The 11,587-nt window shown below is 34.1% G+C and overlaps 2 protein-coding genes and 1 long non-coding RNA gene across 4 annotated transcripts; 2 read left to right on the plus strand and 1 right to left on the minus strand.

Annotated features, from left to right (window-relative positions):
• Positions 1-281: 281 nt before the first annotated feature.
• On the minus strand, positions 282-1,083 carry LOC104239150 (uncharacterized). The gene is made up of 4 exons (XR_011400604.1): positions 1,012-1,083; positions 806-901; positions 565-670; positions 282-365 (listed from the first exon to the last, which is right to left on the minus strand). It is a non-coding gene; the product is annotated as an uncharacterized lncRNA (long non-coding RNA).
• Positions 1,084-4,158: 3,075 nt separating this feature from the next.
• LOC104239148 (uncharacterized) lies at positions 4,159-7,755 on the plus strand. 2 transcript variants are annotated; one of them, XM_009793696.2, is made up of 4 exons: positions 4,159-4,217; positions 4,706-4,923; positions 6,451-6,550; positions 7,320-7,755. In XM_009793696.2, the coding sequence occupies exons 2-4, from the start codon at positions 4,723-4,725 to the stop codon at positions 7,574-7,576; spliced, it is 558 nt and encodes a 185-aa protein (XP_009791998.1). In that variant the 5' UTR covers positions 4,159-4,217; positions 4,706-4,722; the 3' UTR covers positions 7,577-7,755. The 2 variants fall into 2 exon arrangements, with proteins under 2 accessions (XP_009791998.1, XP_009791997.1); XM_009793695.2 differs by lacking the exon at positions 4,159-4,217 and having other exon boundaries at positions 4,218-4,923.
• A 2,311-nt stretch (positions 7,756-10,066) lies between these two features.
• LOC104239151 (uncharacterized) lies at positions 10,067-11,260 on the plus strand. The gene is made up of 3 exons (XM_009793699.2): positions 10,067-10,314; positions 10,448-10,823; positions 10,910-11,260. The coding sequence occupies exons 1-3, from the start codon at positions 10,067-10,069 to the stop codon at positions 11,258-11,260; spliced, it is 975 nt and encodes a 324-aa protein (XP_009792001.2).
• Positions 11,261-11,587: the final 327 nt, after the last annotated feature.

An 11,587-nucleotide genomic window follows, 5' to 3' on the forward strand; every position in this document is an offset into this window, starting at 1 on the left:
CTAAATTTAATATTTATAGTGTCTACTCCCCATCCAATGTTGGCAACCAACAACTATAAAGGAGAGACTGCATATTCATGTTGGAAATCTACTTCTTTCATGATTATCTAACATCATAGAGCTTTTAAATATCATAATTTGGCTAAGCAAGCTCATGAAATGATTAATAATATCATAATTAATTACACAAAAGGATTAGCTGCTTGATTAACTAATTTAAGCATTCCTGGAGGTGTTGTACCAGAAAGGAAGTGAGAAATAAGAGAAAGGGCTCTAGCAGGTTGGTAACTTGGAACTTCATGTCCTGCTCCTCTTACTAATGCAAATGTTAGACCTCCTTTATATGTTTCTATGTATCCTCCAACCTACAATATCCAAATGAAATTATTAATTTTCACTAATTGTTACTTTAAAATAGAATGTTTAAGCTGTTTTAATTTGACAAGAGGGGTTGCTCTGATGGTAAACAACTTCCACTCTCAACCAAGCGTAACCACTACCCTCCCCAGACCCCACTTAAAGACCCCATTAAGTGAGAATATATTGTGTTGTTGTTGTTGTTACCTCTCCTCCATACAACCAAGAGCGCTAAGGTTTGTCTACTGTAAGTTCTATTGCCTTTATAAATCTCTTTGAAGAAGTTACAGGTACTCTTCCATCTGTATCACCACTGCATTTTACAAGTATATATATATATATATATATATATATATATGTTAAATTGAATCATATTTTATTAAATATTTTCGAATGAATATTGAAGGCAAAATTCCTTATAAAATAAACTAAGCAACATAAAACTTACCTAAAAATCCATACTCGAACACCATTTGCCAAAGACTCTTCGAGGAGAGGAATTATAGTCGATGGACTATCTTTCCAATTGTAAAAAAGAGGATCACTACAAAAGGGAAAATAATTGTTGGGTTGAGAAGATAACGCAGACGAGTAGCAATAACAACAACCCAGTATAATCCCATTATAATAGGGTCTGGGGAGGGCAGAACTTACCCCTATCCTGAGATAGAAAGGCTGTTTCCAATAGAACCTCGGCATCCTTCCCTCCAAGAACTCCCCACCTTGCTCCTGGGGTGACTCGAACTCACAACCTCTTGGTTGGAAGTGGAGGTTGCTTACCATCAGAGCAACCACTCTTGTCTTAAAATTTATAGAAATGAATACAACGGACAGTATCTGTTGAAATTTGTTCATTTATAATTACCTGCAAGCTTCCCAATCATAACTGATATTGGTGACATTAGCGTGGAGCGCCTCTTGAACATCAGATAAGACATAGCAATCCTTACATTATTATTCATCGCGTAAATTAAATAATCTCTCCATTATAATATCAACATAAAACAAAACGACAAATACAAGTTATCCCACTTACAGAAGGTAATTTAGGGTGTTTGGTGAGATTGCCATCGTGGCACAGAGGAAAATAAATGTTGTAGATGTCAAGATTATCGGTGTTGTTATCTGAAACTGCACTTGCCTCGTTGTACTTTTCCTCATCGTAAAAATCGGAGTTACAGTATTTCTGGATATCAAAGAAAGTTCGATCTGATATTAGGGCATGAAAAGCAAAGTATTCATACATTCCTACGTTATCTGTATCTTCATTGATCACTGCATTCCCGATCTTCAATTTGTTGCAACAATAATCCATCAGACGTGGTATGAAATTCATAAGAATATTTAACTTATATGCACTAACAACATAAATAATTAATTAGAGAACTTACAATAAATCCTTTTAGATTGATAAGAGTTTTGTTGGCGCGCTTGTTAAGGTGAAGAATTGCATGTGCCAATTGAGGTACATAATGACTAGCATAGCTTTCACCAGAAATGTAAAAATCTCTGTTCTTGTACTCGGGAAATCGCTCGAGCCAATTCAGTAAAAATACAACATTATCATTAGTTGTTTTCTTATCTCCAGTTGAGTTGAAGTCACTGCTTGTATTTGTATAAGAAAATCCTACTCGAGCAGGAGACTCTAAGAATAATAAATTTGCAGCTATATATATATATATATATATATATAATTCAATCGGAGAAAGTTAGGATTAATAATTTCTCAACTGTATCAAAATATTAAAAATAGAAAAGTTACATAGTAAAAGGAAAAATTAAAGAAAAGAATTTACTGAGATTCCATGCATAACGATTACTGTATAATGTTTTTCCGTCACTGTGAACTCTAAAAGGTCCGAGTTCCTCCATGGCCCCAAATGCAATAGAAGAACAGCCAGGACCTACAGATATGATTCTTGGAATTTTAAGTATAATACATATATATAGAGAGAGAGATTAATAACAATATAAGCAAATCCAAAAATGTATTGATCAGAAACTTTAAGTGTTATTAAAGAGAGTGATATGAAATCTTAAAATTTTAAGAAAATAGTAGTAAGAAAAATAACTTTGGTTTTTAATTTAACCTTTTAATGAAAAATATTACTACTTAACACTTTATAGCAACCAATAATTTTACTGGTGAAAAATATTTCTCTCAAATAGCTTAAACCAAGATGAAGCTTTTTCAGATGTCATATTCACAAACGCAAAAATAATATTTGGGGCTGGTGGAAGTACAAGTGGTCAATTTAATAAAATTATACATGTAAATGAAAAGGTTTATGTCAAAAGTACACAGTATAATATTAATATATATATATATATATATATATATACCTCCATTAAGCCAAAGAAGCAAAGGCAATGACTTAGAATTTTCAACTTCAGTAAAGTAATAATACAAAGCACGACCAGCAAATTCATTGACAGTAACATAGCCACTATATTGATGGAATTTAATTGGTGGTTGTCCAGGCAATTTTTTGATCCAATCTTTTTTCTTTCTATCCGTCTTGAGGTAGAATAACTTTGTCTAAATCTACATGGTTAAGTGCTGCCTTAAACTGTCTCTTGTCAATGGGTGAAAGCTTTCTTTAGCTTAGCCTTGGAAAATTTGCCAAGAACATCACTTTGCCTTTTTCCAAGGCTTGAAGCCACAAAATATGACAAAAAGAGGGTAAAAAGTAGGAAGAAAAAAGTGATTTTTCCCATTTTCTGGTCTTTTTTGTTACTTTTACGAAAAGTGGAGATATAAGGGGGTTTATATCTCGCAATTCTATGTGATTCTTGATTTGATTATGATACCATTTTGGTACTGAAGACAAATCATTTTTAACAAATTGGCGATGTTATTGGGATTATGATATGATTTGCTCCAATTAGGCATGATATTATACCAAATATAGTTGTTGATTTCTTGCATTTGATAATTTTACTATATTTGATTTCCAAAGACAAATCAGTTTACAATAAATTAGCAATCACGGGACTATCGTATATGACTCTCTAATATGCAATATTTTATGCCAAATATAGTTCTAACAGAAATTCTACTACCTGATTTTCGCAATTTTGGCATGTAAATAAAAATAAAGTGAACTTTAATTCAAAAAAGGGTGTAATAGGAATGGAAATCTTCTAACCAAAAAAAAAAATGAATATCTCGACATAATATGATTAATTAACTAGTACGTAGTTTGTGCAGAAACTACAAGTGATTATGGATTAGTTTGTTAATTATAAGATGAGTATATAGCACATGTAGAGACCTTTTCATGTATAAGATTTTGAGATTTATAACTAATTTCTCACCTTAGATTAATTTGTATAAAATCATATATACAAATATATATTTCATGTGATATAATCTATGGATCAAATAAAAAAGAAGATATGAACCCTTCTTAAAAAAATATAAATAAAAATGAATCTTTACACAAATAGCCGGCTGGATTCACTATTTATTGTTTTAGCTGGTGTAGATAGATTATATCTGATTATACACATATTATATATGAATTATACATATATTATACATGCGCCAACTATTTTTAGTATAAACGGTTGGGGGATGAGAAGAATTAACTTAATAGCCTTACACCCAACCGCTTAAACTTAAAGTAGCCGATGGATGAATAATATATAAATAATTCAGATATAAAATATGTATAATTGGTATAATTAGTGTGTAATCCATATACACTGGTTAAAAAAGTAAATAATGAGTATAGCTGGCTATTTGTGTAAAGATTAAGCTAGGGTCCATTTAACTAGAAAGTCGATGGCCCAAGTAGCAGGCCCAAATAAACTTTCAGTTTCTCATCGCCGTTCAGTTTCTCCGACGAAATCAAATTGTGAGTTTCTGCATCTCACTCCTTTACAAATTTTACCTGTTTTTAACCATAATCTCCAATTTTAAAAAACAAAATCTTGTTAAATTGGATTATAGTACTGTTTTTCTTGCATATTTCATTGTAATTATTACTGGTTAATATTTTCTTGAAATTGTGATGATATATATATATAATGGCATTTGAGCAGTAAAATTCAATTTTTAATATTTGTTAATTGTATAGCAGTAAAAATTCAATATTTAATATATGTTAAGGGCATTTGAGCAGTAAAAATTCAATCCTTAATATATGTTAATTGCATTTGAGCAGTAAAAATTCAATGTTTAATATATGTTGATTGCATTTGAGCAGTAAAAATTCATTCTATAATATATGTTGATTGCATTTGAGCAGTAAAAAGTCAATCTTTAGTATATGTTAATTGCATTTGAGCAGTAAAAATTCAATCTTTAATAGTTATTATAATATATGCCTTATGTTAATTGCAGCTTTGAATTGTTCTTAAATGAATCTTGAAAATAACCAAATGGGTGAGAGAAATGATACTGTGAAGGAAAAAAGATTAGTTTTTCTGACAGTCGGGACGACTTGTTTTGATGCATTAGTAAGAGCAGTGGATACAACAGAAGTTAAGAATGAATTATTCAAGAAAGGTTACACTGATATTCTTATTCAAATGGGGCGCGGATCGTACATTCCCACAAAGGTAATTTGATATTTTTATGTATATATGTTTTTCTCTAAACACATTTGTGCTAAAAGTTTCAGCTTTTCAATTTCTGCTCTAGTTTTAGATCCAAAAAAGTTGTTTCATATCTCCTTGATTTTAGCAAAAAGGAGAAAGAAAAAACTTGAGTTGGCTAATTAAGTGAAAGAACTACTTCCTCCATTTTAATTTATGTGATATAGTTTGACAAGACGCTTTGAGATTGTTGTTATTATCTTTCTGGCCTATTTGTTCACACTACTTGTTTCTACTGTTTCTTTTGTCTGTCTTGAGCCGAGAGTCTACCGGAAACATCCTCTCTATCTTCCCAGGGTAGGGGTAAGGCTTGCGCACACACTACCCTCTCCAGACTCCACTAGTGGGATTCCACTGGGTTATTGTTGTTGTTTAGTTTGACAAGGCACAGAGATTTAAGAAAAAAGAAAGACCTTTGAAGTTTGGCGGGCGTGCTCCGACAACCTTGCCCGAGCCACCCTCCCTTCATTCAATGCTTGACAGCTTTCTTCATGTGGCATGACACATCTATCTTTGACACTCATCAGTCAGCTAAAAGACGTGGTCTTAAACATGCCATGAGATTTTTGTAGCTATAAAACCATTAAGGGAAAAATGAGAAATTTAAAGTTAAATGGTTTCCAAATATAGAAAGGTTTCATTCTTTTTAGAACGGACTAATAAGAAAGTAGTGCCATGTGAAATGGAACAGAGGGAGTATGAGTTAGTGATTGAAAAATGATGCAGAATTACTGGTTTTACCAGGATTTTGGAAATAATCTCTGTTTGTTTTTGTTTTTATTTTCTTGCTGCGAAGAAAGTTTAGGATTCTTCTCAGATGTGAGACTTAGATTGGACAAGGACATTCAGATGATATGTTTAAATGGGAAAATAGATCATTAGAGAAAAGGAAAGCGTAACTTGTCTTGAAAATTCTAAGCTAAGGGATATTAACCCTGTCCAACGATACAATTTTGCACAGTGCAGCAGAAGAAGTTATATGTGTGCAAATTGTGTATTCGTTTAGGGGAGGTAGGTCTGTTTAATTGAATTCTGAAAATCGAAAGTTCTGGTGAAGAATTTATGTTTGGAAATGCTTGGATATGTAGCTTTAATCTGTGTAGTCACGGAAAATGGCTTTAGTGAACTGAAGTATTAAAGAAGCTGAGATCATAAATGAGGTTATCGAGTCTCAACTTTCTCTATGAAGGACAATCCAAAGGATAGATCGGGAAAGTGTGACGTGGCATTACATTTGGGTTCGTTTGAGTGCTAGCATCTCATTAAACTTAAGGACCATATTAGGTTTCCGTGACTGGCTTTTTTTGTTAAGCTTTATTCCAATCTTATATGAAATCTCTTTTGAGTTCTCTACTGAACTCCTGCACATACTCAGTCGCTCACATATAACCAACTACCTTCGCAAAATTTACTCAATCACTCGACCATTCTTTTTGCCTGGTAAATACTCATTTATTTCTTGTCTTATATATCTTGCTGTAATCTTTCCAGTCGACTGCTGAAAATGGTTCCCCAGCTCTGGACTACTTCACATTTTCATCAAGCATAGCTGACTACTTGAAGTCAGCATCACTTGTTATCAGCCACGCAGGTAATTCATGGCTGACGACAAATGTAGCATTATACATTTAGTGTATTTCTTGGTACTTTCTCCTGTCTTTGGCTTTCACAGTCTCCTTTACTTTTCTTCCTCTACTCCCCCCTCTAACCGGATCAGAGCAATTAGCCTTTTGGATATCATTGTTGGAATGAAGTGGCTATAGCCTATACATTTGCTCTGACTAGGGAATTAGTTCATATATAGACCCAAATAATAGTAGTACAAAGCAGAACAAAAAAAAAAGGACATGTCAATTGCAGATGCCAAAACCTAGTGTTAGCTTTCTCTCATTGAGACACTTGAACATTTTCATACTGTTCCAATGGTCTGGATAACTAACGTAGAAACATTGAGGGAATCAAGTTTCCTAATGTGTGGAAATGGTCTGTTTCCCTTAAGATGTTATCTCATGATGAGATATAGCGTCAACCTCTGTTAAGTTCTCTGCTAGCAAATGTTTACGGCTGCTAGTGGCCTCAGAAGACATATGATTGGCGAAAGTTCCTGCACTTTGTTCTGAGGTGGCATGTTGTTAGGTGACTTCTTCACATATATCCAAGTCTTGATTACCAGAGAGCTGTATTGGTGGGAGGTAGCAGGTATCCAGTGGAATAGTTGAGGTGCGCTCAAGCTCGCCCAGACACCATCATTAATTAAAGACGTGCATGCTTTGAGAACTTTGATTCAGATTAACTAGAGACAGTAGAAAATGGATTAAAAAGGTAAGGCTTATGTAATCACACATTTGAAAGTGCTGCAGGTTCTGGGAGCATATTTGAGACATTACGGCTGGGCAAACCGTTAATAGTGGTAGTCAATGAGGATCTAATGGACAACCATCAAAGCGAACTCGCAGAAGAACTGGCTGAGAGAAAACATTTGTATTGTGCTCGTCCACAAACGTTATACAAGACTATCTCGGATATGGATCCGGGGTCTCTTGTTCCATATCAACCAGGTGATGCAAAGCCAGTTGCTAAACTTATTAATAGATATCTTGGTTTCCCCGATGATTAATGGAAACTGAATGTTCTATGTATTTGACATTAACTGAAGTTCAATTGTATGTAATTTATATGGCCTAATGTTTTAGCTTCAAATATTCTGTTATGTTGTTCCTAATGGTATTTAATGTGATTGAAAAACTCTCACAAGAAGCAATCAAACTTCAAATTTGGTCTTTCCTTTTCTTTAGGTAGTTTAGTACTACTTTATTTTAGCATCATAGTTTGATAATCAGATTTCAGTCAAGTTTTGAAATGTGCTTTTAACATAAGATTTACACTTAATCATTGTTAATGATATGTATCTTTATTAGCCACCAGCACTTTGACCTTAAGAGCACGACGCGTGATGTGTGAGTTAGGTACATCTCACTTGAGGATTTTTTGGTTATTAAAACATTGATGTTTCCTATGCTAATACCAATTATTGAAAATTGGATGAAGTCATTATCTGTCCTTGTATTTTGGCAATTGAATATTTTATACCTCTAACATGTATAAAATATTTTTGAGGAGAAATTGCGGGGTTTACTTATGTTTGTAGAGAAATGGAAAACGACGGAAAAGGGATGAGGAATTGCAGAATTTTTATTTAACTGTAATCGCATAAAAAAGATAACCTGCTTTAATTTTACTTTTTCCGTTTTTTTATTTATTTATGAAAATGCATAATCTTTTTTTTAAAACTAAGGTGACCATCAGGAATAAATTATCAAAGGCGACAATTAAATTCAATTTCCTCAACTTACACTGCTAATTTGGCTCCTCATATTAAATGAATTTTTATGATTTTATGGTTTGAAAAACTCAGATTTGGGGTTATTAAAAGAAGAATGTTTGTCCATTGCATTTTATATAAAGATATTTAATGAAGACGGGAAGTCTTGGAGCAACGGTAAAGTTGTTTCTCTATGACCTATAGATTACAGAGTCGAGTAGTAGAAGCAGTTGCTTTGTGTGGCCTATAAGTTATAACAGGGGCGGAGCTAGAGCTTCGAACACAGATTCGGCCGAACCCAGTAGCTTTGGTCCAAACTCTATATTTGCCTTTAAAAATTTATTAAATATGTACAAATTCTTAATTTAGAATCCAGTAACTTAGAAGGAATAGAATCACAAACTCATTAGCTTTAAATCCTGGCTCCGCCTCTGGGTTATAGATTTGAGCCGCAGAAGCAATCACTAATGCCTGTATTATGATAGAATGTCTACATCACACCCTTAAGGGTAGGGGCTCTTCCCGATTTCTACGTGAATATGAGATATTTAGTGCACCGAATTCTCCTTTTCTATATTTAGTGAAGACACAATTTAGAATGCTATCCACTTAACTTCATAATGGATGAAGATATAATAAAGTAACTACAAGAAAGAAATGGTTTCTTAAAACGGAAAAGGTCCAAAAATATCCCTAAACTATGGTATATAGCTCACTTATATCCTCCGTTAGTAAACTGGGCCAAAAAAATCCTCCCCGTTAGCAAAATGGGCCACTAATGCCTTCAACCTAACGACTCATTCCTATCAGCACTTTGTATCCTACATGGCATCCACATAAGCCATGACATGACAGCCACATAAGCAGGCCATTTCATAAACCCGCTCCAGTTCCAAATAAGCGGATTCCAAATATCAACGCGAAGGTAGAAGACCCCCATTTCCAAACAAAAACCTAAGTTCCTTCATGTTTGTTCTTCCATGGCGATTTGAGGGGTGAGGGGATGACAAAATCGAGCAAGATTTAACAACACAAATTGAAGATCATCTCAAGATATTCGGGTAATTTTCCCTTCTATTTATCGGGTCTCTGTCTCGAACTTCAATTTATTTTTGTAATTTTCTAAGGTTTTGTCTGGTATTTCTGATCCTGGCTTCTAGTGTATATTGTTTGCATGTGGGTTTTGTACTCTTTTTGTTTGTTATCTTTGTTGTTTTCTTATGTGGTGTCAATTTGTGCCCTAGGTGTACATCATTTTTGGTTGCAAGTATCCTTTTCACATTTTTTATCATAGTGTGGTAAAGGTTGGGTTGTTGAAATCGACAGAATCATGTGCATTTCTTCTTAAAGACAGTGTTTTTTTTTGGCTTTCCACTGTGGTTTGAAATCGACAAAACATGTGTTTTATCTCTTAAAGTGTGTGCTTTATTCTTCCACTATATTTTATGCAGTAATTTATTGTATGTTCAATATTTTATTGTCAAAGTTGTTAAATTATTCATGTGGTCCATCTATGTTTTCTTCTGTGTCTTTATTATAGATATTTCAATATGGGGGACCATGAAGAGCCAATTTCAGCTCAATATTAGTGTGAATTAGGTACTGATTGTGAATCTGATAGTGATAAAAGTTCAGATTATGGTTCAGATGCTAGTGAATATGATTTTGAAGAATTAGAGTTACTTAGGATGCAAAAGGGTAAAGAAGTTAACGATAAGCTTAGTCACTACAAAGAGCTTGATAAGTCTATGACATTTAAGGACTTGGAAGAGGCCAAAAAAAGTCATGAACTTCTATGCTATTACAAATTCCAAACCTTTGAAGCTTAGAAAAAGTGATAAAATAAGAGTAAGGTATAGATGTGTAGTAGGCTGCCCTTTTGTATGCCTCATTTCTGAAGATAAGAAGGGTCCTGGATTTAAGATAAAAACATTGAAGACAGAGCACAACTGTGAAGATGTATTTGAGAATCCTAGAGCCAAAACAAAAACTTTAGCTGAATATTTCAGGAGTAAGGTACAGAATAACCCCAAGTACAAGATAAAGGATATGAAACTAGATTTGAAAAATCAATTTTCATTGAATGTACATAACTCCACATTGAAAAGGGCTAAGAGGATGGCACTTTAGCAATTAGCAAGGAAGCTTTTTAGATGACTATAACAGATTAGAAGCATATGCAAATGAGATTAGGGAGAGCAATCCCGATAGTGATGTGGTTATCAATTTATCAAAAGATGCCATGGCTGAAGGTAAAAGAAGATTTCTTAGAATGTACATATGCTTCAATGCAATGAAGTTGGGGTTCAAACAAGGGTTGAGACCATTCATTGGACTAGATGGGACTTTCTTAAAAGGTCATTGCAAGGGGCAATTATTGGTGGATGTTGCACAAGATTGTCAGAATCATTTCTATCCCTTGGCTTGGGTTGTAGTTGATAAGGAAAACACCTTGACATGGACATGGTTTCTGGAGCTGTTGAAGCACTCATTGAATCTGAAAGATGGAACCAGTATTACCTTTATGTCTGATATGCAAAATGTACAACTTATGATTTTGTTTAACTGACTATTCCAGTTATTTTTAAGTTATTATATAGTTAATTCTGTTTAAATTTACATGTGCAGGGTTTGTTGGAAGCAGTAAGAATTGTCCTCCCTCTCTCAAATCATAGGTTTTGTGTGAGGCATATTGATGCCAACTGGAGTAAGAGGATCAGAATTTCAGGAGAGATGAAGAAATATCTATGGTGGTCTGCTTGGAGCACTTATGAAGAGGACTTTAAAGATCAACTAAAGAATCTTGGTGAATTGTCTGTTGATATTGTCAAGGAGTTGCTTAGGTATCCACCACAGAATTGGTGTAGGTCCTACTTTGATACATTGTGCATAAAATTAGATGGTGGACAACAATTTTACAGAGTCCTTCAACTCTTGGATCTTAGAAGCAAGAGGCAAGCTTATCCTGAAGATGCTTGAGGATATTAGAATCAAGGTCATGAACAGGTTGAGAGAGAAGGAAGAAGAAGCTAGAACATGGAGATGTGACTTTAGTCCTAACTGCATGAAGTTGTATGCTGCTTATTTGGAGGTAGCCAACTTATGTACTGTTCATTTCAATGTTGAAACTGGTTATGACGTTTCCGAGGGTGGTGATAGACATACAGTGAACCTAGTGGAGAAAAAATGCACTTGTAGATCCTGGCAATTGACTGGCCTCCCATGCCCTCATACCATCAGGGCACTAAAATACGAGAAAGATGATCCAATGACTGAAATTAGTTGGTGGCACAGTAAGGAAGCTTA

The sequence above is a fragment of the Nicotiana sylvestris genome, chromosome 6 (assembly GCF_000393655.2).
Source record: "Nicotiana sylvestris chromosome 6, ASM39365v2, whole genome shotgun sequence".
In the NCBI taxonomy this organism is placed as follows: Eukaryota; Viridiplantae; Streptophyta; class Magnoliopsida; order Solanales; family Solanaceae; genus Nicotiana; species Nicotiana sylvestris.